The following is a 25,316-nucleotide window of genomic DNA, read 5'->3' on the forward strand; positions in this document are numbered from 1 at the left end:
TGTGCAGCACACAAAGCTATGCGCACTAACTATAAAATCCTAATTCAGTTCGAGTCGCTCCATGCATGTGTATGAATACCGTGCGTGACAGTGGTCATGCTTTGCTCTATGAGAAAAACAAATCAATTTATTATACAAGACAAGAGAAAAGGATGGATGATGATGGGAAGATGCAGTAAAATTCTTTGTTTAAAAATTGAATATTTCCACTCTATAGACTGGTATACCCTGCTCATCCTGTTGGAGAGCAGCAGCGCCGCCACGTTGCTTATTGCTACTGTTCTTATGCTGTTGCTTCTGCAGTTGCTGCATTGCCAGTTCCTTTGCCGCTTGTGCAAGTTGTTGTCGTTGCTTGCGTTCAAATGGACCCAGCATACCTCGTAACCGGTCGACTTGATCGGCTGTGTCTGTATGTTCTAATGTCAATTCTTGTATTCTGTTGACTGCTTCATACAGCGTAGGTTCCATGATGATGACAGGATAATGGCTATCGAGAAGGCCATTCGTAAATTCAAGTACCTACAAAAAAAGGGTCAATATGTAGGGCAGATAATAAACAGTAAATCAAAGAAAAAAAGTGCTCACATTAATGAAAGTGTCAGAAGATTCAAATAATTGAACATTTTCCAAACGCCATATAATCATGTTCACCGCTGCAGGTATTTCCGAGGCTGTCAAGCGTTTCAATGCCTGTTGCATGAAGATCTCGTTGTGTGGCGAATCAATGATGTGCTTGAAAAGATCTTCGCGCGTCGATACTGGAAGGCTGTCTGGATTTGCTAGCAATGCCTTAAGTAGTACAACAAGATCTGTTTCTGGAATATCTGGAACGCTTTCAAGTACGATAGGTACCAATGCCTTTACCAGATATATCAGTTAGTACAAAAATGTTACTGTGGTTTAGAATCTACCATTACACATACCCATTCATTTCGCTCCAACAAAACTGGAATAATGCCTCCTTCAATATCACTGCTACGGATATGTCGAATTTGGAGAAGGTACAAAATCACATGTAAGGGCCAGAAATTCGGGCACACAAAACATTTCCGAACAACACAGGAAACAAATCGGTGCGACAATTCAATCTGGTCGTGTAACTTGTTAGTGGCTCACTCTCTTCTTTCCCAGCTTTTAAACACAAAGGTAGCACACAAATTCCCCAGCTCCTCGTGCTCCTTCCACTTATTCTCATATGGCGTGATAATTTACCTGTCCATGTTTGCCTTTGGATTCCATTTGAGCCATTGCCTCTCGATAAGCGCTAGACGATTTTTCAATGGTTGAAGATGGTCTTTTGATTTCCTTCTTTGACACCCGAGAGAAGAAAGTCTTGGAGAAGTTCTCGACATCGATCGTTGGGTTTAACAATAAGGACAGAGACTTGTTTTCTTTCTTTTGGACATGCTCCAACGAGTGAGCCCAACGATCATAGAGTGCATCATCGTCGTCTTTATCCGCATGCTGACAAGAAAACAAGTGAGTGATTTAGAACGTATTGATTTGAAAACGGAAGAAAATAGTTTCTTACCCTTGGAGGTTGGAAACTGAGAGCATCCATATCGCTTCGTGTGACGCCAATGCTTTCTGGCTTTGAGTCGTCATCAATACCAAGGAATCGTGCAGTCGACTTCATTTTTCCCATTGCTGCCATCAACGATATGGGTTCACTGTAGAATGGACATAATACAACGGTAGACTTGGCATCGGTGACAGATCGAGTCTTTTTTGTGTCTTTTGCGGTGGTAGAGACGAGCGAAGAAATCGTGATGGCCAAATGTGAGTTGGATAGCACAGAGATCTAGTCATACGAGACAAAAATAAAGAGACGATATCAAATATTATTAGAAATTGAAAGTGAAGCAATGCATACTTAGAGTATATGATATACCTTGTAGATGCACTTGTCTTTGCCGCATGCGTTTTTCTCTGCTAAGTTGAGTATACGCTCTGCCTGCAGAGTACCATACTTGACATCCCAAATACTGACAACATGTTCAGCCGTATCTAAAACAAGCAAGTAAAGGTTAGGTTCTCATTCCCACTAAATTCAATTCACAGCCGTCCATTACACCATCTCCATTCCCCTATCTCATCAAGCATAAAAAAAACCTTACTGTCTTTAAGTCGAGGAGCAACCATAGCAACATAACCCTCGGACAACGGGGCAATAGCTGCTACGTTACCCAGCTTTTCGCTATGCAACTGATAGCCTTGGAGTTGTGTCGACAGTTGTGTATCAAGGCGACCAACGAGCTTACGACCAGTTTCTTGCTTAATCTTTAAGCGCCATACAGTCCACTTGCCTCCAACACCGAGAGTTGTAATTCTGCCATCAGTAGGATCGAATGTGAAAGCTACAGGCTTTTCCTTGAGAGCAATTTCAGCTTTGACAAGCGGGACAACGCTTCGTCGCTCTTCGTTATAATAGTGTAAATAAATGGCATAGCGGTCGGATGAATTGTCATGTGCGTTTATAGTTAGAATAATCGTCGAGTTCACAGGCACAAGCGAGTTGGATACGCAGCAAGGGCGAACGTGTGGATTGGTGGTAACAAAAACAGTGGACCAAACGACCGTGCCACTAATAAATTAGAAATGAATCATGTATACCCACAGTTAGCAAATTTAGCTCCCAAACAGCCTCCGTTTTCTATCATTATCACACCTTTCTTACTCTTCCCAATTTAGCTTACCTTATAGGCGACGTAGTCTTTGCCAGAGTGCGATCCAAATCGTTATTCATCAGTGCAATTGAGCCATTCTGGTTTACAAATATAACACCTGATGGAAGCGCGGGCGAAACATGCATAGAATGTATACGTTCATCCAACTAGACACATATTACATATAGTCAGTACATGACTTCAAAAGAAAGCAAACGCCACATATCCCACACCTTTTAGCCTTAAAATGTGTATGCATATTCTATACTTACTGTTTTAGCAACTCGATTATCCGTGCCATTCTTCCACATCCATACTATCCGGTTATGTTCTTTCTTTGGAATATCTTTTCCCGAGGTCACTAGCGCAAACGTATAATCAGTTGATTCACTGACACGGTGAATGGCCGATCCGCCTAGAACCAGACCAGGAGGTGTCGTCCATGATTTGATACACTTTTGATCGGCAGTCTATACATAATACATACACAAGCGAAAATGTTAACATTGCTGTCTACTCTACAAGTTGAGCCCAGACATTCCTCGAAAAAAAATAATACTTACACTGTAGAGCTTAATGCCTTCACCCTGGACAGCCACAAGAACGAGATCGGAATCGTCGGTAATTGATTCTTCATTAGGATCGGCCACGATCGAGTGCTCTAAAGGATTCAAGCCAATCGTAAATTGTTTGCTGGCATCGCTCGAGTCAATGACGTTATGGAATCGGGCAATCGAAAAAGGTTCTTCTAATACGATGCCGGGCATTATTCTTTTTGGAGTTGTTGCTTTGTGTTGTTAGAAACGAACGGGCGGCGTGTGTGAGGCGGGCAAGCGGGACGTGTCAAATAGAAGTTCTTTTTTTCAAATGCGATTTTTTTTCCACAAAAAAAGCAGCGGAGTTGTGGTGGCTGAAGCTGCAGCACGGCCTTTTCCAAACGGCTTATGCATAGCAATAGAATAAAGATTTAAAGCCCAATTATAGAAGGAAGTTTCTAATTATATAGATATATAAGCCGTTTCTTTTGTATGTAGTAAGACATCCATTCAATTTTTAACGTTAAGCGTTTCGATGACGTTGATCCCCCAAAGTCTTCCGAATCACCCCTCAAGCACTACTGCTGCTTTGATTACTTCGGATATAATAACCCAACAATGGGATGAGTAGGTGAGATAAGCAGTTAATGACGCTTCGAGCATGCTTCGAGATGGTTATCAAAAGTTTTTTCCGCCAAAAACTGAGACGCGAGCCCGTACGTTACAGTTATAATTGCCAAATGCTGTATATAGGCAATGGCTTTTACAACGAAAGGATCCTCTATCTAGGATTTACATCGATACGTAGTTCGTGTATCCGTAAATTGGCTAAATGTTGATATGCATCAGCCAGCACAGCGTCGTCCACTGCGGATATGCTCATTTTCAAAAAGCAACTGCCCATGGTACTAAATATGTTTCATTAGATCTGGGTTCAATAGCTTTACAAAATCTACATTTCCATGGTAAAGAAGTCAAGCATTGAACTTTGAGCAATGAAGAACGCCCTAGTACCGTCAATTGCTGCTATTGCTCGCTGACCAGTTGCTGCTGCTGCAACTATGCTGTCAAGTAAGTGTAGCTCGAGTCGTTCCAAGCGGCGGAAAGTTTCTAGAGAAGATATAAGGCGCCGTAATGACGGAACCCGTCGCCTTGAAAACACACTTCCTTAAGGGATGAGCGTTTGTTGCTAAGCTTCGATAGTACTTGAGCCAGCATGAAATTGATCTTCTGCTGAAGTTTGAGAGTATGTAGACTGGAGCCACAGGTTTTGGAAGAAGTTCCACAGATGCGTGCAGTGGCGGATCACTCCCAGGTCTTGCTTTAAAACGTGTGTCGTCATATGATGTCTTTCGAATATGCGGATCAACTGGCGGTCGATGCTATTATTGTGCTGTTGACATTTGTATTGACATATGAAAATTTTCAGAAGTCCAAGTTGTTGCTGTGCGTTCGTCGTCGTTGTCGTCTTGGTAATACACTGTTTGTATGATATAGATCGCTACAGGCTATCTTTTCTAAAAATTAGAGTAGTCGAAATATATTTCAAAGACTTAGTACTGTATTTTGACGGCGGAACAGTAGTCGTGGATTGCCTGTAGCAATTAAAAAAGATGCGGCATAAGACTGACAGTCGATGAACTAAACTCGGAGCATGTTTCAGACTTCCGCAGAGCACAACGATCTAAGTCAGGTTGAAAGCTGATGATGATGATAAGGATGTGGGGATAAAGCTTCAATCAGAATCTTGTACACAATAGTTTTCACTTCCGTATTTTGCAGCCTCCCGCTTTTTGCAGCCTAATTACCCAAAATCCCATTTCTGCAAAAAGCGGGGGGTTGACTGTACCATCACAATGTGCTACATAATTGTCGACTTCATAACGCTTTTGTATGAAGAAAAAGTGTGATCTATATACGATAGCTTGTTTACGATATAAAATTTATGGTATAAATGTGTCAGTCAATTTCAAGTTAGAGCATAAACACAGTATTATGATACATCCAAGATTGTCGCTAAGTCTTTTAAAACCAATTGTATTCCAAAACAAGACATTTTTTGACACTGACTATCGAAAACGGAAGCATTGACATTGAAGGGGCAATTTTGATCGTTCCAGATAGGAAAGTCAATTGAATCTGAATCAATATATTTTCATAGAAAGTGGGTAGACGATAAGCTGGGCTGTTCGAATGCTTATATAGCCCGTCCATCCTTTTCTCAGTATTACCAGTATTGGATCGCAATTCACATTCTCTCGTCGCTCCAAGTGGCTTTGATCACTGCATTCCTAAGGACGCATCAATTACATAGCATCAATCGTTCGTAGCATGATTTTTAAGATTGCTGTTGCAGCTCGTCAGCATCATCTTGATAGCAGCGTCTCCGATAAACATGATTGGATGCTGCTCGTTAAAGTTCCATGTACCATGTTGAGCGTCTGCGCAAACTGTGATCCAGCCGTTCGACATAGCACGGAGAAATTTTAAGTTCGAGGAGATATCCGAACATCTGCTCGACAGTTTATTTGGGCTGAGAATAACCTACAGCCCTGGCAATGCGTGGATTGGGGAGTAGGGCACTCGGGTGTCACAGAAGGATCATCGTCGCTCAATGGACGAAGCTTGTAGACGAAATGCGTAAAAGTAGGGTTGTTTTAATAGCAAACTAAACCTTGTTTCCAAAAGCTGAACCGATTTTGGGTATGTTTTCCACCTCTAATTGTATTGCGGTTTACAAAATAGAGCGATTATATTCACAAGTTGGTTGCTGAAACTCGATACTTCCAGAGCTGTGCAGGGCTACTACTACGTCTTCATAAATTTGTGCTGTTGTTGCGTGTCTAATCCGGCACAGTTATAATGATCACAGTTGTTGCCCGAAGCGTCAATTGACTTTTGTGTACACGTTCCGTAATAAGAGCGGTCGTGAACCGTGAGATGAAAATCTCCCAATAGTTGACGGATACATCTCTGCGGGTTATCGTTATATTTTTCAGACGTTACAAGATATCGGGCGTTTGTTTGCCATATGATATGATTAATGACGCCTTGATAACGAAGTGAAATGGTAAAAAGACTTTCTGCAATTTGAATGTTGCTCGCATGGCCAGCATGGATAGTACAGGGTCGTCCAGAAGATATTCACTGACGCAGGATTTGTCTCTGCTGGGAGTCCAGCAGCTACAGTAGCTCTCCATAATCAAATATTTTAAAGTCAAGAACGTTCTTTAGGAGCTGATAGTGGATACAGACATCGTCTCTGTATCGAGCTGTTCGAGCTTCAAGCGTTTGGTTGACAGATGCTCCTCTACGGTTTTTATTAACCGAATGAGATATAAAGCGAAAATGAAAAAAAAAGAAGGCATAAATGGGCTGCAGAACATAAGATGCAGTATGGATAGTGCATCTATCACATCAACTGAAGAAGCATAGTGTGCTGTGCGTTTGCATACCCTAACCGCCACTACATTAGAGGAAACGTATTTTGCAAGTTTTTACAGTGGATTATCTCAACAAATAAGTAATAGGCTCTTGGGTGCACACTCAAACTAGAATTAAAATGCTCTTTTATGATAGTGGCAATGCCTGAAGCAAAATTTGGATCTTTAACCGAGTGATGTCTCATTCTTGCATTAAGTTTTACATATGGTGAATAAGATAAAAGAAGTATGATTTACGCCTTTTCAGATTGATCTAGCTTTAAATTATACACCAGAACGATAATTTTCGACAAAAACACACTTACTCTATTGATAGGAAAAGCGAAAAAATCAGGAATCGAGTTTACCGGTATATCTTCTGAGGCCTAAACAGAGTGAGTACAACTATTTTCCAATGTCAGTACCCGTGCACGAGGCCTCGATTTTGTTTCTGCCTCGACATACTTGTAGCAAGGTATTGATCTGTTGAAGAAGATAAGGGTATATTATATACAGCTTGTGCACCATCATTAGTACTACTATTAGATTTACAGCTGGAAACGATATGTCCCATCAATGATACTTCAATGGGAGGGATGTGAAAAGAGATTAAAAAATGGGGAGGAAAGTACATATACGCAATCACAACTCTGGCCAATACTTTGATGGACCTCGTATGGATCGTCGACCAAAGCATTTCTGAATTTCAACGCAGGCATCAATGGAGACAGTGCAACAATCAATTAACAACTCTTTTAAACCATTATTGCGTTTGCGCTTGTCGTTATTCGTGTCTCTACTGGCAACAAGCTCCATCAAGCCAGTTTCCGATAAAGTACCACACCGACAGAGCTGCAACGTGTGTAGGATCTCGGACCGGCTTAATGCCCGCAAACAATCTTCTGTGATAACATGCATATCCTTGACGACCAGCGTTCTCAGAGCACCGCCATTAGTAGTAGTAGTAGTACCATGGTAAGCACCACGACGACGATGATTATGATGTCCACCACCACTACTATCGCGACTTGATTTCTGCTGATATGAGCTAGCACTTGCGATAAACTGTTTCATCCCATATTCGGATATATTGGGCAGGTCAGCCAGTTCCAACTCTTGCAATCCAACTAATGCGAGCAACAAATCGTTTGTAATGGCCTTTAGCTTCGCCAGTCGCATGGATTTCAGCGTCATGCTTCCATGTTGTATAAAGTTTCTTAAAGCGTGCATGATGATGGTTCCATCCTCCTTTGTTTCTGAAGTTCCTTTAAGATCGAGTCGTCGGAGATGCGGGCATGTTGCCGCTAATGCGTCCAAAACAGGCGCACTGACCATCCTTCCATCCAAACTGATTTCCTGCAAATTTGGACACCGTCGTATGAGAGTTGCAACTTGGTGTGGCTCACCGGACTCTATGCTTTTGAGAACCAGTGTATGTAATCGATTGAAGTTACGGTTGTCCTCGCCAGTATTAGCAGCCTTAAGCGCCTGCTGTTGTCGCTGATCATCCAGTTCGTACAACCATGATTTGGTACTACGCCGTTGCCATGGTTGTTGCTGTCCCTGCTTGTCCTTCCTAATGCGGTTCAATTTGACCACTTCCAGTGTGTTTCGGTGTTGTAATAAAAGAGGCATGATCTGATTGCTGTCATAGATTCCACAATGGTCCGTAATGAATTCGCGTAGACCCCCTTGTTGCTGCTGCTGTTCTTCCTCGCTTTTGAATAGTAAATGCGGTAGCCGTGACGATTGCTGTCTTGCATGCATGATCCAGGCCGGATTATTTTCCCACGAGTTACACTGGAAATACACTAGACGGGGACACATGTCCAAAATAGCGCCAAGGTCGAACGGTCGCCTCCAACGATGTGGATCCCCGTCCCGCACAAAAAATCCATAACCAAGCACCAAACATCGTAGCTGTGGACACATCCGTAAAAGTGGGTATAATCGATCGTCGCGTTGTAGCAGAATGTTGACCGAAAGGTATGTGATATTACTGCCGAAAGTTTCCAGTGTCATTGTCGACGTAGAAGGTTTCTGCTGTTGCTGCTGTTGCATGAGAGCTGGTTCATGGGTGACGTTGTCCAAGTCGCACGCAAAGTGGGTGAGTTTAGGACAAGCAGCAATGATGTGGCGATAAGGCATTTGGTCGCGATGAAGCTCAAACGTTAGCTCTGTTAAAGTTTGGCCACCGACTTGGTTTAATAACTGAAGAAATCTTTCAAGATCAAAGATACGGCACTCGCTCAGCTCTACATTTACATTGTGAAGAAAGGCGATTGATAATATGTTAATATTCTTTCCTCCTTCCCTCCCTAACCCCCCCACCGCGCGCTCTCTCTCTCTCTCTCACGTAATGTAGGGAAGACATATGGCAAATTCACTCAACTGAGCTTCTTGACGTTGCACTTCTTCTTTACAACGATTTCCAGCGCCTTTATTACGCAATCGTGGTCATTGAGTTGATGCATAATGACTGTTTCGACATGAGGGCCCAGACTGACTAAACTAAATGGCGAGTGTAGGTTGCTGAGTATGTCTGTTGTGAATTCGAACGTGCTAAGTTTGCTCTTGGCATAGTGGGGAATGCGTGACGCCCAAGTGGGGTGAACGCTCAAGCACAGGACGAGATCGCCCCAGCTGAGCTGAGAGAATATGGCACACAGTATCTCGTGTGGAAGGACTGTGAATAGCAGGTCGGCGTCGAGCCGTATTACACTGTTGTGTTTGTATTGTTGCATATTAAAAAGAGTAGTAAGACGAAGAAGGTGAGTGTGGGAGAGCTTTATCATGTAGGACTCAAGGTGACACAAGCTGCAGTTGGTGGCATGACAAACGAATTTGCTTTCCGCCAGGTGGAGCTTTGCACTGCTTGATGCTCAAGAGTATAACTATGAACGCTGCACTCTTCTTATATTACTGCTAGCATAAGGTTATTTGCGATATACTACGTCTACGGACATCCTAGTGATTATGTAAAGCTTCTTTGCTTCTACATAGACTTTTAAAAACGCGGACCTGAGCATTGTCGCCTTAGTGGAAAAGTGAGGCTCACTTTTTAATAAGGCTGCATATACTGTTGTGTTTGAGAGTCACCTCTCTTTGTTCGTCTTTCCACAAATGCTGCCGTAATTCATTCGCTTGTGCAAGAAACATAAGGGGGGAAACATTTTGGCAGAAAAATCCCCCTGCTTCTATTACAACATCATAGCGCTTATAAAAATTGTCGATGACTACCAAGGTCCTTTCTCCTTTTGTGTGCATGAATAGTATGTGCGCCGACACAACGATTCCCCGTCGTACTCCTTAAGATGCTTACAGCCAGTATGTAGACAATTGTCTTGTCCACCTAATGGCATGCCTTTATTGCTTAGGCCTTCAAGTTGAATCGCAGCACAACCTGCATAAAACTGTTGTAAGTTATGTTTTGGCCGGTATAGCCTATAAGAAGCAATCCACATCTAACAGCTCTGATTCTCAGCGTACGAAGAGATGAGAACCCTTTCTTCTCCTTTTCAAAAGTATAATATATATATAATTGTAAAAGCCCCAAAGCATGGCCGCACTACAGTATATATGCTATACAAAAGCGCTATATTTTACATGAATATCGTGCGCCCACAGTGCTTAAGTACTGTTGATCTATGTGCGCGTAGCATTTCATTGTAGCTTATGGTTGTCATGTACACAATCAGTGACAGCGATATACCTCTTATCCTCAATTAGTGTTACAGAACGTGTGTGTCATGAAAAACCGATATTCTTGTTCTTTTCTGGAACAGCCGTTTCCGCTTTCCGCGGCAGCGGCACGTTTTTTGTTCTGATTTTCATGCAAGAATACGATGGTTTGCAAAAGTAATGATAGATATAGTATCGGAAGAAAAGAGTGAGAGCACTCTTTCTAATTTCTTCATTACAAAGCTCAACATAATTTGTAGTCATTGTGCGGGACAAACTGATTGAGCTTGTGAATGGCAGCGATATAATCCGAATCCTAGCATACGCGCGCGTGCCCCTCCCAATCATAATATGATACCACCACATCTGGTAATACATTTCCCTTATTCCCTTAAAATTTGGGTAACTAGCATGTACAAAATACACGATAACGCACCTTAGATACTGGCTATCAACAATAATGTGGAAAAACAGCCACGATGAGTCTTGAAATTGGAAGCTCAATCATATAAAAGGTCAAGATAAAGAACCCAATTCTCACTAATCGGTTCAAAAAACCTTATCAGAAATTTTCGAAAATGGCTTATCACGGATCAATTCTTACCCAATGCAGATATGTCTTCTTAAAGAGAAGATCGCAAGAGCGGTACGTGTGGCAAAGGTAAACGGTATTCCAACTATTAAGCACTAAAACTATAACGACTGCTTTAATAAAGCTTGTATTAAGGCTGCATGATTGTTGTTTTCGCATATAAATACTTTGACCGCATGGTTCCCAGGCCGAGTATTCCTCCTTTCTCTTCTGCAACAGACACGTAAAAACTCAGTCACTACAACATGACTGCAGCTGCTGATATTTCACACATCCCGATCATTGACTTTTCTTTGTTCAAAAGCGACCCTACCCAGTGTGGCAAGCTTATTCTCGATGCTGCTCAGAACGTTGGCTTCTTCTACCTCCGTAACTTTGGTTTCACTCGGGACGAAGTTGAAGAGATGTTTTATTTGGTAATAAGAGTGCTTATATATCTGGTTTTTTTTCTCTTGACTGGAGAAACTTAAACTGATTAAATAATCCGATTTTGATTTATGCATGTTATGCATATAGAGCAAGGATTTCTTCGACACGCCCAAGGACGATAAAAGCAATTATGCTATTGACAAAGACAATCTTGGCTATTCTGCCGTGCGACAAGAAGCGTAAGAATATTGTTAACCGTTTGATTCCTGGCTATTCTGTTTATCATATTTAGCTTACATACATATTGTATAGTGTGGATCCAGTCAACTATAGTCAAGGCGATTTTAAAGAGTATGTATGCTTATTGTTATCATAACGATGGCACGTAGTGGTGATGGTGTGCTCGTGCACGGACATGATGAAGGAAGATGATTGAAAGAAGAAAATTTGCGCAAGGGAAGAAGAGGAGAAGGAGTGAGGGAGAGGGTCGGTGCTTGTGGCAGTAGCAGTAAGGAAAGCTATGGAAGAAGCCCAGTTCGTCGCTGACAAAACTACATTACTCCCTAATACAGATCGTTTCATATTGCAAAGTTCAAAGGTGACGATCCATCACAGCCGTTGCCTCCAGTTTTCGATGCTCAGAAGGAAAAAGTAAACAAGTTTGTGCGGGTATGTGTCTTCTGGCCTCAAAACCTTTGTTATTTGTGCTCGTTTATATCGACAACAACTGACCTCATCACCTTTACATGGACAGGGATGTCACACTATTGTTACTCAAATCATGGAATGTCTGGCTATTGCTTTGGAGGTGGGTTTATTAAATAGAAATAGCGCCTTTTGTGTTAAAAAGGTTCGTTAAAGAAGTGTTATTTTTTTCTCCAAAAGATCCCCGAGTCCGAAGGTGGTCGCACTTGGTTCTCGAGCCGGCATGCATACGATATGCCATCCAATGACGTGCTGCGCGTCCTGCACTACCCAGCCCTGGATCATCCGAACAAGGTTGACGATATCCGCATTGGCCGTCACTCTGACTATGGCTCACTGACCTTACTTTTCCAAAACGGCATTGGAGGGCTCCAAATCCAAGCCAACCGTGATGCACCTGATGAAAAAAGCATCAAATGGCTGGATGCGCCCGTGGTGGACGACTGCCTTACTGTCAATCTAGGCGATTGTCTCGAATACTGGACGTGTTCCCTCTTGCGTTCGACAAAGCATCGTGTCATCTTTACACCTGCTACGCAAATGAAACCACGGTACAGTATGGCCTATTTCTGTCAAGGCGGTCAAGCAAAACTGGAGCCTGTGCCAAGTCGATTCATTCCCAAATCTCAAATGCAATCGCTCAAGACGAGTGATGATCAAGATGAAACTTCGTCATTAACAGCTGCTCAACACTTGGAAATGAGACTTAATGCAACTTATAGTAGCTACTAACAAAAATCCATCCCCACCAATAACCTGTGTACTCGTTTTTTTTCCCTACCCCACTTTCTTCCATCCCCTTAAAAACAATTTGCAGATCCAAAAAATTCACTGTGCGTCAGAACTATTAGCAAAAAGAAGATTGCCACCAAAGGAGTGTTGCGGGTAGTAGTAGTAATGGTGTCTGATAGATGATATTCAGAAAGAAGGAAGAGGAGGAAGAAAATGCGTTAGGAGGAGAAGAGGAAGTCGAAATTATTTTTAGTATTAAGGCCAGCAGACACAAAACTCTCTAATAATAAAGGGGGGGCATTATAACAAAAGAGCGGATCAAGAAAGCTGTTGGCACTATCCTAATAGTATGTTTTGTATGTTACGCAAATTGTGCATAATACGCTTCAGAAAGAGAGTTATACATACATTTGAAAACGTGGATTGAAGTTGATGAACACATAGAGCAGAGCAGGGTTTATTAGTGTATAGAGAGGACAAGAAGACCAACAGAGAGCAGAATGTAATCTGCCTTCCTGCTCTAGGCGGCATAGCGTAATATAGCTACTAGGGGGGGGGAGTGGTGCGGTGAGAGAAGAGAAGAGGAGCAAGGTAGCCTTTTTTGGAGTGAAGGTGAGGGTGGGATTTCCGTTATATGGTCAAACCAACAAGGAAAAGAAGGGGGGGTACCTTGGGGATGGTTTTAACAACAGGAGCAAAGGGGTGTGTGCAGCAGTGGTGGGTTTTCTATGGTGTGTGTATTATCAGTTTCTTACTCTAGCTTGTTTGCCTTGAGCTCTCTCTCTTTTTCTCTTTTTCTTGTTTTGTCTTAATTTTTTAAATCTTTATATTACACAAACAAACAGCAACAACAACAATGGCAGCAGCAGAACAGCATGTAAACAATGGGCAATTCTAATTTATACAAGCAAATAATCAAAGAGGCAAACATTAATAACATCTGTAAACGATCTATTTTTATGACATTGATGCCATACAGCATCATCATCACTATCAGCATCGAATAGCTCCTAGTATTTCTACTACTAGTATAGCACATAGCAATGAGAAAAACAATGACGAATCATCATTACAGCAAGACTCGTCACGAATATGGTCATCTACCTGGTTGACTGACTCTGCTACTTTTACCGCCGACGACCTTTTCGGCAAGTCATCAGCTTTCACTACTGCTTCTACTTCTTCTTCTTCTTCACCGCCGCCGACTTTTAAAGAATACAACTACGAGGACCAAGTTGCTCTGGGTCGTCATAGTGACGAGCATCGTTATACCATGGCAACAGCAGCACGGTATAATGACCACAGCGACGATAGTACCAGCAACCAAAAGAAATCATCTCGCCTGCGTACGAAGATTTCGTTTGCTTCGCTCTTGAACAAAAAGCAACAACAGCAGCATTTGTCATCATCCTATTCACCCCCAACCAGTTTATCTGGATCTTCATCGATACCTTGCGACCTTAACGGCCTTTCACTATCCACATTCTCATCGTCTGATGATAACAATAGCACATTGTCTACCCTAGCTGTTGTTGAAGATCAGCAAGGAGGAGGACGCAACAACAACAACAACACTAGCAATAATGCTAATGGTGGTACGACACTTCCTCGATCGTCCACCAATACCAGCATCGATTCAACCGCTTCATCACTCTTAATGGCCGCCACCACATCCTTCCGACGAGTAAAATCACTTCATCGCTTACGAGAAAGAAAACTCGAGCCATCTGCACCCAGACCCTTTTCTTCGAGCTTCCATTTTTCATCCGCTGCCACAAGCGACCAAAATTCATCACCAACATCAGTAACAGTAGCCAGCAGTAAAAAACTTCATAACGTCATCCAAGAGTTGCTGGATACAGAAAGAGCTTATTATCAAGACATGCAGCTCGTTCTGGATGTGTATGCTTCTAAACACCAGCAAGAACAAGATTATAATAATAGCATGATATTGACGACTGCCGACTCAACATTCTTGTCAGCAACAGCTAATGCTACTTCGAAGGGATTATTGCAACCATGGGAAGCCAAGATAATATTTGCGAACGTTGCCTCTGTATTGGATTTTGAAAAAACATTGATTCCATCCCTGACAAATGCAAGTGCAGAAGAACGACCCGTACATGCCATTGGACGAGTTTTCCTGCAAATGGTATATAAGCCCTTCTTTCCTTTATCTGTTCAATTGTTATATACACAGAAGCTGACATACAAAAAAAAGATGCGTGGAATGGATCAAGTATATTGCGCTTATTGTAAACGCCATCAAGATGCCATGAATACGCTACATAATGCTCAACAGACGCGACCTGAAGTAGCCCAATTTTTAAAGGTAAATAATCAAAGCCGACCACGCACCCCTACTTGTCTATACTACCGTTTTGAAACTTTTATATTATAAAGCTAACTAATATGGTTTTATATGATGAAATTTTATGCGTGAAAAACCAGACATGCAATAGCGAGCTTGCAGGTCGAACCACGAGCTGGGATTTACCGAGTTTATTGATCAAACCAGTACAACGCGTGCTCAAGTACCCCTTGCTTTTCCAGGTAAATGAAGATAACTTTTATCTGCATACACAAAAAAGGAGGGGGAGGGGAAGGCTTGGGCTTATCATCTTCATTTTCCATCGTCTGAACTAAACAACGACGACAAAATTGATCATCATTCAATCAGGAAATGATTTCCTTGACAAGTCCGGAAGAGCATGAACGGTTATTAGCGGCAGCACAGGGCATCCAGCAGATTGCAGACCATATAAATGAAACCAAAAGACGCAAGGATCTCGTAGATATGATTGTGAGCAAAGGAGACGGCAAAACTGAATTGCGCGTAGGTAAAACAAATCTTGTGTTGATGATGACGACGTTGTGGGAGGGTGAGATGGTGACGACAATGATGGCGATGGCGTGGTTGTACAAGAAAAGAGTCTCATTGTTTGTTTTTTTAACCATGCAATATATTTCGATCAACAGAAAGTGTAAGTGAATTCCATGCTTGAGTTATTTCTGTGGTGTAACTTGGATTTCTCACATGCAAAGGATCCCATCATCGGGGGTCTCTCTCGCTTTTTTCTAGACATGGGATCAACAAGACGATCGCTCGACGTGCATATCGTATCAAGCAAGCAGCTGGCTTGACCAAGAAAAACGCAGCGACGCAAGATGCGCTCTTTGATGCCCTATATGAACGATTCGAGTATCAACAAGCACAAGGACGGCAACTGGTAACGGATATGCAATCATGGGCCGAACGGACCAAAGAGCATTGTGTCGAAATTGAATCATTTGCAGCTGTGTTGAACGATCTGTACGGGTCTGGTGGTCCGATCACCTCGTTTAGTGGCGTGTCCTTTGACTGCATTTCCCAAGAAACGGTAAGAATTCTGTTTTTGCTTTATTCCGTATGGGTCTCCTCAATGCCACTCTTACCCTTTCGTTTTAAAACAAAGGAAACACATATCAACAAGATCGTGACGAGCCGAGCCGAGGGTTATTTTGCCCTATTTGAAAAACCTGCCCAAGTCATTGCTAAGCGAGCCAAAAAGCTACTGGATCACGATCGTGCAGGAGGTGATCGCCAAAAAGACGATGCATATATTGCCATCAACACACAGCTTGTCGAAGAGCTGCCACAGTTCTTAAACTTGGTGGCCGAATACTTTGACGTTCTGATTCAAGAGTTCAGTACTGTGCAGTGTCAGACCTATCAGCGGTTATGGCATGAATGGTTACGTTTGGAGACGATGCTTACTGTCAAAGACATCAGCAGCAACCAAAATACTAAACAAGGGCAACAGCAACAACGAAAACTACAAGAGCGTGGTGATGGACGATTGAACAGCAGCCCCGATGTGATCATCAAGGAGTACCAGCGAAATATGCAGGCCGTTCAAGAATGCATGGAGAGTCTCTACTCAATCCAAAAATATCGTCATTGGAAAGGACAAGAAGAAGAACAGCAACAGCATTCGAATCAATCATCCCTACAATCAGAAGACAGCAGTGATGATTTGCTTACCTGGGAAGAAGCGTTACTGCAGGCATCGGGCATGACGCCCAGTGTCAAAAAAACATCACCATCTCCAAGCCCTCCATCAACAAAAAGAACGAGAAAGCATGATTCTGGTGTAGTTGGTATGTTCTCAAAAGTGTTCGTTTCTTGAGCGCGAGAAAAAGTACATGTATTAGAAGAAACTGATGAGCATTGTAATAGAGGGCAATAGTACCTCATCTACAACGACAACCATGACGACAGCGATGTCATCCTCTGCAGTATACGGTGTACATGGGATTATATCGGATCCCAAAATCACCGACGGAACGGGCTCGCTGTTTAGTGATTCACAATTTCAATGCATTGCCATACGAGATTTTGACTCGGATCAGTCGGACCGGCTAACAATACGAAAGGGCGATATGTTGCAAATATGGATTCCTTCACGACCACCAACACCGTCACCACGAACAACAACAGGCACAGAAGCGAACGATACGCCAGAATGGTGGTATGGTCGGCTGACATACTCTCCAGATGCATGTGGTTGGTTTCCCGGATCGTGTTGTCAACCCATCGATGACGCACAAAACCAAAAGTAGTCATTTCCTTCTACTCCCCTTTCACATGTGTTCCATTATTTCTACCATAACCACCTCTATTACCCTTTCTCTCTTCTTCTTTTAACCATACTTTAGTAGTATCTCAACTCCCGTAAACAAATGATAATAAGCAAACCGCATGTATAGTATCCGTGACAACCATATATAATGACATCCCTTTCGTTCGATTTTGTTTCCACATAATCTCAAGCGGCAAAGCCAGCAGCTGCTTGGATGTATTGAACTAGTCAACAGAAAGTTCATATTCCTCTCTATTCTCTTTTGACAAGAACATACTACGTTTCCTTGTCACCCGCGAAACGTTGTCATTATGTAGCGGCATGGTACCAGAGTTATCGTATTAGCGCCAGCTCATAATAGCTATGCACCAACTTAGGTATCTCCACAGACACACCGACGATGGACACACAAAGATTTAACTGCGAAAAAATATCCTCTAGAAAGTGGTGTAGAATAAGACGCGATGTGTTTGTACCATATCCAACGCGTCAAAAAATAATCACAGAGTGAGTGTGTTGAAGGCAAGAATAAATTACACTGAAAGCACTTTTCCCTTTCGAAATATATAGTAATTACGCAGAGATAATTGCTGTGAAAGTGTACTATGGATTTAGGTGTTTCGAACTTTCCAAAAGAGTGCGTAACACCAAAAATTTCTGATGTTTCATGCATGAACGGTGCTTCGGAAAGTTTTTCCAAGGCATCAATTCAGATAGCATGGAAATCTCTACCAAGTCCACTCCAAGTAAGTCAGAATATGCCACAACGGCCTATTCAAAGAAAGAAGTGGCAGTGACGGCCAAGGGGCACAATCGCAACAACCAGGATGTCGATGAACAGAAGGAGTAGAAAGAAGAGCAGCAGCAATGTGACGTTTAAAAGAAATTATAGAGCGCGTCGTCACCTGGCTGCTCTTGTCGGCATGAGTTGCTCCTTACATCCACTACTCGATATATTTAGCGCATGTAATTAGCAAGGATGGCTTTAGCTTTTGTTCTAAGTTTGAAAATAGCAGTCAGGGTATACAGGATGACTGGCAGCAGATATGTAGGCAGTAGCAGGGACGGCAGAGAAAAGGTTGTAACCTGATGCTTTTTGAAGCCTTCGAAAGCCTCGGAAAGCTTTCCAGAGCATTCAAAAATCTCAGAAAGCAAACATGAATTTTCGACGTAAGGCTACCAATGAACGTGCGTCAGACCTCCAACATCTGGTCTTTATCGTGAGCGGTCGAGTACCTGTACTGTACCAGCCAATGACCTTAACAAAGATGTCCTCGCTTTTCGCGCTCCATGAAAACCCTTCTTTGGTAAGGCTTATGAGTTTGCTTTATTGACAACCAATTGCTGTTGCCTGCGGTGTGAGTATTTCTGCTGCGGAGACATTTTGGTATAACGAATGGTATCGTAGCCTTTTTCCGCCTGAGGAATCCCTAAGTGCTAAACAACACTCGGCAAGGATTTTTGGTATCCTTATACCCCCCCTACTACTGAGCGTTAAATTTTGCAGTTGGTGGCATTCCGTACGTAGTAGTGGTATTAAACGCGTCTCCTCGTTCATTTTTTGATTTATCCTGAGCGTCGTAAGATGTAAATTAATGTGGAAAGCACGGCAACAAGCTTTATGCATCTTGGACATGACATTCGGAATGGTTTCTCGAGCGATGCATCTACTACTGGCCGCAACGAGCCCAAACCAACGTGTATACACGATAACCCCTTGTATCCATCGGACACTCTAACTGTCTTTGTCAACAGTGAATGCATTAGTCAACACGTCACAACAGTTGGGAAGCGACTTTAGCGTCTAATAACCATATCCTTTGCCTCAGGTCTCCACCATAATTCTCGTAGGCCTGGTGATTTTTAAGTTTCTCAAACACACACACACACAGAGTACACGCGTACGTAATAGCAGAAAAACGACGACGTATCTTTTGATTTTATACAGCGCAATGCTTTTTATTAAACTACATACTGCTCCCAAACATTTTGAACATCAACAACGACAACAGCAATCCCATGTCTACGATTACGGTCACTTTCCCCGAAACCACCCTCTCCTCAAGTCGAAATGCTACTGCTGCCTCCCCTGTCGCAACTGCCGACCAAAAAAAAAGACGAAAGGTGCTTAGTGGCGCAATGACGAGGATCAGCTCTTGGTCCAAGCCTGCCTTCTCGTCGACAAGGATGAAAAAGTTGACATCAACCAAGATTTTAAAAACCTTTTGGCAACGCGTTTTTGAAGAGTTTGAAAAAGGCGGCAATGACAAAAACCGCACCCCCGAAACTTGTCAAGGTCGTTGGAAATCATCAGCGCACAAATCGCGAGATATGCAGCTGCCCCGGCCTTTATCGAGAGAGGGCCACCAAAAGTGACGAGACCGATGGTGACAGGGTAGTCCTTTGCACAAGAATATGCATATTACAGATTCGAGAAGTTCCTTTAAGTTCCTATAATAGAAACAGCGCATAATCGAGAGGTACAACGGCAAAGTTGAAGCACGGTATAGGCCGTTCAAGATGGCTCTTGCTAGCCTCTGCTGAAGGATGAGCAGAAATTTGAGTTCATCAGCGACAAGGCCAACGAGGTCAGCGTGGATGGCGAGAAGGATGTGCGGCCCATTGGTAATAAGAAAGCCAAGGCTCTGAAGAGACGACACGCCGAAGACGACGATCTCGAGAGCTTGGCTGGTGAACAGGTGAAGCTCGCCCGTCTGGAGGTCGTCGAGGAAGGAAAGAGTAGGAGACTTTTGGAGAAATGCTGGAGGAGGCGCAAAAGGCGAATGAAGAGGCGCAACTGGCAAGGATTTGGACTCTCTTAGTCTTGCTCAAGATGGTACTACGAGAAGAAGCAACAGGAGATCGTTAAACGAATGAGAGAAGAAGAGATGGAGAAGAACGTGGTGCAGGAAGGAGAGCCCGCAGACGGTTCGGAGGAAGAGAGAGAGAGATCGTTGACGAGGTCGTCGAAAGAACTTGGTGCATGGATATCCTCCGATTCTTCATTTGGTATTAAATCAATACCATCAACGCCACATGTCTCCTCGTGAGTATTCAAAATCGCGGCATCAAGCTCATCAGATATTAGCCTTTCAGCTTCTTCTGCAACATTTGATTGTTTCCTGTGAGACTAACTCCCAAAGCATCTCTGCCCCTTTGCATGGCAGTAAGCTGATCTACATCATAGAGTTTGCCGAGTTGATTCTTCCGATCTTTTTGATTCGCATCACGGTATTGCATGGCCCTGCAGTATCTTTGCTGCAGTGGTTCCTCGGTTGATAAGGCCAAAATATTAACGTTTGTTGTTGGGTTCAATTCTATTGTCTATGAACTTACCGATATTGAGGCGACGTTACTGTCTTTGTTTGATTTATCGAACTTGTTTGTTTCTATTGGGACATTCTTAATATATACAATGCGAACGTTAATAGCATTTGAAGCGGAATATGGATAGCAACCGGAGCACATTATTGAACAATTGTTGTGATTTAGTTGACTGAGAGCGTACAGTGGAAGGCTGTCATTCACTAATGCGCAATATTGGAAAATACGGCGGATTCGAATTTCATCAGTGCATCCGCATATCCGGATCGGGTGTGCATGGCCCTTATATCCGATCTGATGCGATACATGAAGAACGCTAGTGAAATCTTGAGGGAAATAACAGCAGTCATTAATGACGGAACAAAGAATGAGTGTTATCAGCCTTGTTGGATACAACAAGTAGACTGTCACGCTAGTTTAGAAAAACCATTTTCTCAACGCCAGTATGATATAATGAGAAGATATAGGTCTTTTCGTTTGTGTGAAGGCGGAAGGAGGGATAAAAGGTAGGACAGGAGAAAAAAGTAAGCATGTCGTGCTGCTGATACATGGAACCTGTCTGTGAGTCACATAAACCGACGTACATAACAAAGCGACTTGTGTACTAGCACGTTTTTTCCTGAAGCAAAAAAGTATACAGTGGTCCCCCAACATAGCAAATCGGCAAAAGTGTTGAAGCAGTGGAAAAACAGTAGAAGCGAAATTGTTTTGGAAGGATGTATAAACACAAACAAGAGAATTTTCCAGAAAAGCACCGGAAAAGGAAAATGTTCAATATCTTTGCGGATTTTCTTGTGGTTTTAGAAAAAAATGAGGTTGGATAAGTTACTAAGATGAAAATGAAGTACAAGAAGAGCAGAGCAAAGTTGACTTAGGAAGTTTGGAAAGTTGAGATTGGGCACTAAGTGAAAAGTATTGGGGGGGGGTATGACGTTATAGGCGGTGGTCAGGACGAAGCGGCAGAGGTTCGGCGTATGGCAAACAAAAGAGATCGTGTTTATAGCGAGGGCTATGAAGAAAGGCAACAGGAGCTTTTATTTCGAGAGCGTGAATGTGTATGATGAAGAGCTGACAGGGCGATAAGAGGATATGTAGCATGTAGCGGAAATAATACAGGAACGAGATCAGGACACCCGTTAATTTCCAACTTGAAATTCCCAAATGATAATTGTGAAAGTCAACGGATGCTAGGACACAAAAGCTGTGTACGGATATTCGTTATCAAGACGCATCTTAATGCTACATAGATTACCAACGCTCATGAAGTTGTCACAATATAGGAATCGTAATTCGCATAGCCCATTATCCAATACATTTTCTGGCTGTATTGACTTTTTCCCACATACATAATAATAAAATATACACCGAAAGAAGAGACAATGGGAGACCAAGAAGCATTTGGTAAATCAGCGACTGCTTGCCGCCCAGTAGTATCACCGGAAATCAGAAAAATATATATACAGGGATAGGCATATCTCTGTTACTTATATCCTTTTGAATTATTCTATCATATAAAAGAACTTGAAGTCATAAGGAGAGGGATGAATATTTGTTTTCTATTGAAATATTCTATAAATATAAGATAAACGATAACTTGTTCATGAATATTAAACTAACTTTTTGGATTCCTTGACCTCCGATGGAGAGGAAGAGATTATACCTAGTCTCCCTTCTAAACTACGGAAGTTACGCGGGAAGCTTCAAGAAAAACTGTTTGCTAGACAAAGCTCTTTAGACAGCTTTCTTTTTTGTTTTTATGATATTCGCTTTAATTCAACCGAAATTAATAATGTGCAGCGCTTTATTTATTTAAAGCATATATGGAGGAGCACTTTGTATTATAACGCGATTAACCCTGGATGATACATTGAAAGTGAAATAAACGGGGGTTTGAAATTTACCATGTTATTTTTACCGTTCCCAAAAATTTTGTTAACGGATGTGCAATGAAAGGGGGTATACTGTATTGTGATTATAAACAAGTTGGGTGGAAGAAGAGAGCCAAGGCTCAATGATTGAGAAAGGCATTAATGTCTAGAGGTCAACAACGTGTACAAGATTATTGGACAGACACAAAGAATTATTATTGTACGAAGAGTGAAATCATATTTTTATTCATGGAAAGAAAGAAGACAACTATGGAGAAACAAAGACTACAAGCAAATAAGGCCAGCAAGCGACATGAACAGACAGAAGCTAGCTAAATCAGAGGTACCAATGGCGCTTACATGATATCGTCACGAGACATATAAAACAGAAGCCCAGCAACGAGCTTACATAGACCATCGTAAAGGCGAGCGACAGGGAACTGGCCAGCAACAGCTGTGTGTCCATGACAGCATAGGCACCGTGACAACCCGATAAGCATGACCACTTATAACATGGCAACAGTAATCAAGTTCTCCGATCAACGTCAGCGCACCCTAGTCGAAGGTACTGGGTGCAAGTGCAGAACGACATCTACTTTGAATTCACAACGGGTATAGAGAACTTGGTACAGAGTTGGTCCTTGATGTACACAAACTTGTGAGTAAACCACCAATTATGTAGCGCTCAAATTCATTTTTAAACCAACTCAACTAATGATGCATATCAATACAAGTCATACTTGAATGGTGACGCGTTAAATGTCATTGCGGCTGAACAGAACAGCGAACCCAAGCAGCAACGTAATCTGTTTACCTGCGCCATACCGACGACCCTACTGCATGACTGTAATTAGATAGATATGCCAGCTGGAAGATCTGAAAAACGCTGTTGGCATGTAATATGAAGGACCGTGAATCTATCAACAACAGTGAGTGGCCGACTCTTCGCCATTGTGCTATCAACGTCTCAGTGCGCACATCCACAATAAGGGGCCCAAAAAAGCTTGAACACACCTTGAATTGGTTGACTACCACAGTACATGGTTGACGACGCCGGTCGGCTTAGGGTGTGTACGGACAGTCGTTTGACGTGATGACAACTGAGCGTCGTATAGAGCGGGTTTTCCACTCATCGAGTGTCAAAAAGATCTGACCCTACGATGATAGTGAAGGATGAAAAGAAAACAGTACGAAAGAATGGTGAAGAATGTAAAAAGAAAGATAAACGGAGAACAGAGAAGACATGGTAATTTAGGATGTAAACGCTGAGTCATTGTCTCTGATAGATTGCGGCATTTTCATCGAAACCTAATAGGGCCCATCTTTCGTAACAAGAACAGCAACATATCATCGGTTATCTATGACACTATGTGTGTGGTACTATATTATTTATGTCGCGTGACAACAATCGATGCCAAGTATTTACCGTACTTGCACTTGATAAACAAACAACGGCCCCTTCAAACGCCACAAAAAAGATAGTTTGTACTGTGCCACCAGTCAAAAATCTGTCGTCCAGTCTTGCATAAACAAAATGAAACAGTGCGTGATCATAGTGCGACTGCAATTCGAAAACTTATTTTCTAAAAGAGAAGAGATTCTAAAAGAGAAGAGAAAGACAGTATATTTAGTTGGGGTCTCCGGCTATCTAGCAGTGGGGAAAATCAAGACATAGCCAGTTCAGAATTGACCATAAACAAACCGTAGTCAACCGCGGAGTTGCCACTGCTCTTCGAAACAAGCCTTTAAAAACACAAACACCTCAACCATCAACGTTTCAACATAATAAACAAAGAACTTCTTATTCGAATGTAAACAAAAGCAACACGGTTAGAATCATAGGGATGAAAAATACAGGATGGCTCACCTTGTTTCATTGGTTGATAAACAGCTGGTGAAGGAAGCGGTTGTTTGTCAAAGCTCGGATGAAGTCCAAGGGAACTAGGTCGTGTGCCAGATGCGGAAAGGCTTCATATGAGCTTAAAAGATTATCAGACATGTTGATAATAAGTCCACCGAAGCCTCTGATAATAAATACACCGTAGTACTATCAGTAAACAATTGATGTGAAAGAATGTTCGCACAAGATTATAGTTGGTAACCTGGACAAGAGACACTTGTTCAATGAACGGCCATAATCCGATATGCGCCGACGACATTCATCCATAGCTCTATGTCGTTCGTATCACTTAAAGAAACTTGTAGCCGGCGACGGCCATTCTGTGATCTTATAAGCTACCATTATTCACAAAGAAAAAGGCGGCTGTTAAAGGTATCAACACCGCTACCTTGTAACAAATTATCTTATCAACAAAGACAAAAAATAAATCTGGAAGTGGTAGGTGGAAAGGAGGCAATGGCGGGTAAAAGCGGATAGTGTTAGGAATGCGATCCAATAAGAAGTGTAGAAAGAAAAAGCTTATCCCCAGGAAGACCGGTATCACGCGTTCAAGGGGCAACAGGCGGTGCGTGTATAAAGAAAACCAACACATTCGATTCGCCAAAAGCCTTATCATAGCCATGGACCCATGTGAATATGGGGATGGTCTGTTTGCTTTGCGATACGGTTATTTATTTTGCCACCAGCAATTTGCAATCATTGTTGGTATAATCGTGAAGGTAAACCAGCTGTATTGTTTTTGAGAGCACACATGCGAATGCACAGCCTACGGTTTTCTCGACGACTCAAGCACAAAAAGGCTCATTTGCAACTACATAACTGCTCCAGAGAAAGCACCAACAAGTACCAAGCGCAATGGCAGTAGGAAGATGTAAAAATAAAGATCGCGTTTATTACAA

General features: G+C 42.4%; 5 protein-coding genes across 5 annotated transcripts; 3 read left to right on the forward strand and 2 right to left on the reverse strand.

The window, feature by feature from the left end:
* Positions 1–79: 79 nt before the first annotated feature.
* On the reverse strand, positions 80–3,540 carry BDB00DRAFT_816053 (uncharacterized protein). The gene is made up of 10 exons (XM_053122958.1): positions 3,230–3,540; positions 2,939–3,136; positions 2,697–2,833; positions 2,118–2,584; positions 1,892–2,007; positions 1,532–1,801; positions 1,213–1,464; positions 924–1,088; positions 586–858; positions 80–519 (listed from the first exon to the last, which is right to left on the reverse strand). The coding sequence occupies exons 1-10, from the start codon at positions 3,431–3,433 to the stop codon at positions 190–192; spliced, it is 2,412 nt and encodes an 803-aa protein (XP_052981396.1). The 5' UTR covers positions 3,434–3,540; the 3' UTR covers positions 80–189.
* Positions 3,541–7,266: 3,726 nt separating this feature from the next.
* BDB00DRAFT_870847 (uncharacterized protein) lies at positions 7,267–9,368 on the reverse strand (the record flags this gene model as incomplete). Its single annotated transcript, XM_053126757.1, has 2 exons — positions 7,267–8,879; positions 9,017–9,368. The coding sequence occupies 2 exons, from the start codon at positions 9,366–9,368 to the stop codon at positions 7,267–7,269; spliced, it is 1,965 nt and encodes a 654-aa protein (XP_052981397.1).
* Positions 9,369–11,104: 1,736 nt separating this feature from the next.
* BDB00DRAFT_816058 (uncharacterized protein) lies at positions 11,105–12,995 on the forward strand. The gene is made up of 6 exons (XM_053122959.1): positions 11,105–11,313; positions 11,414–11,505; positions 11,579–11,617; positions 11,839–11,935; positions 12,021–12,074; positions 12,152–12,995. The coding sequence occupies exons 1-6, from the start codon at positions 11,143–11,145 to the stop codon at positions 12,701–12,703; spliced, it is 1,005 nt and encodes a 334-aa protein (XP_052981398.1). The 5' UTR covers positions 11,105–11,142; the 3' UTR covers positions 12,704–12,995.
* A 2,120-nt stretch (positions 12,996–15,115) lies between these two features.
* Positions 15,116–17,305, forward strand: BDB00DRAFT_760881 (uncharacterized protein; the record flags this gene model as incomplete). The annotated part of the gene is made up of 5 exons (XM_053119239.1): positions 15,116–15,256; positions 15,384–15,539; positions 15,802–16,116; positions 16,159–16,596; positions 16,901–17,305. 5 exons carry the CDS (start codon positions 15,116–15,118, stop codon positions 17,303–17,305), a joined length of 1,455 nt encoding a protein of 484 aa, XP_052981399.1.
* Positions 17,306–18,482: 1,177 nt separating this feature from the next.
* BDB00DRAFT_870850 (uncharacterized protein) lies at positions 18,483–20,194 on the forward strand (the record flags this gene model as incomplete). The annotated part of the gene is made up of 3 exons (XM_053126758.1): positions 18,483–18,632; positions 19,860–20,064; positions 20,148–20,194. 3 exons carry the CDS (start codon positions 18,483–18,485, stop codon positions 20,192–20,194), a joined length of 402 nt encoding a protein of 133 aa, XP_052981400.1.
* Between the last annotated feature and the right edge of the window lie 5,122 nt (positions 20,195–25,316).

Source organism: Zychaea mexicana, assembly GCF_025766255.1.
Source record: "Zychaea mexicana strain RSA 1403 chromosome Unknown BDB00scaffold_23, whole genome shotgun sequence".
Classification (NCBI taxonomy): Eukaryota; Fungi; Mucoromycota; class Mucoromycetes; order Mucorales; family Lichtheimiaceae; genus Zychaea; species Zychaea mexicana.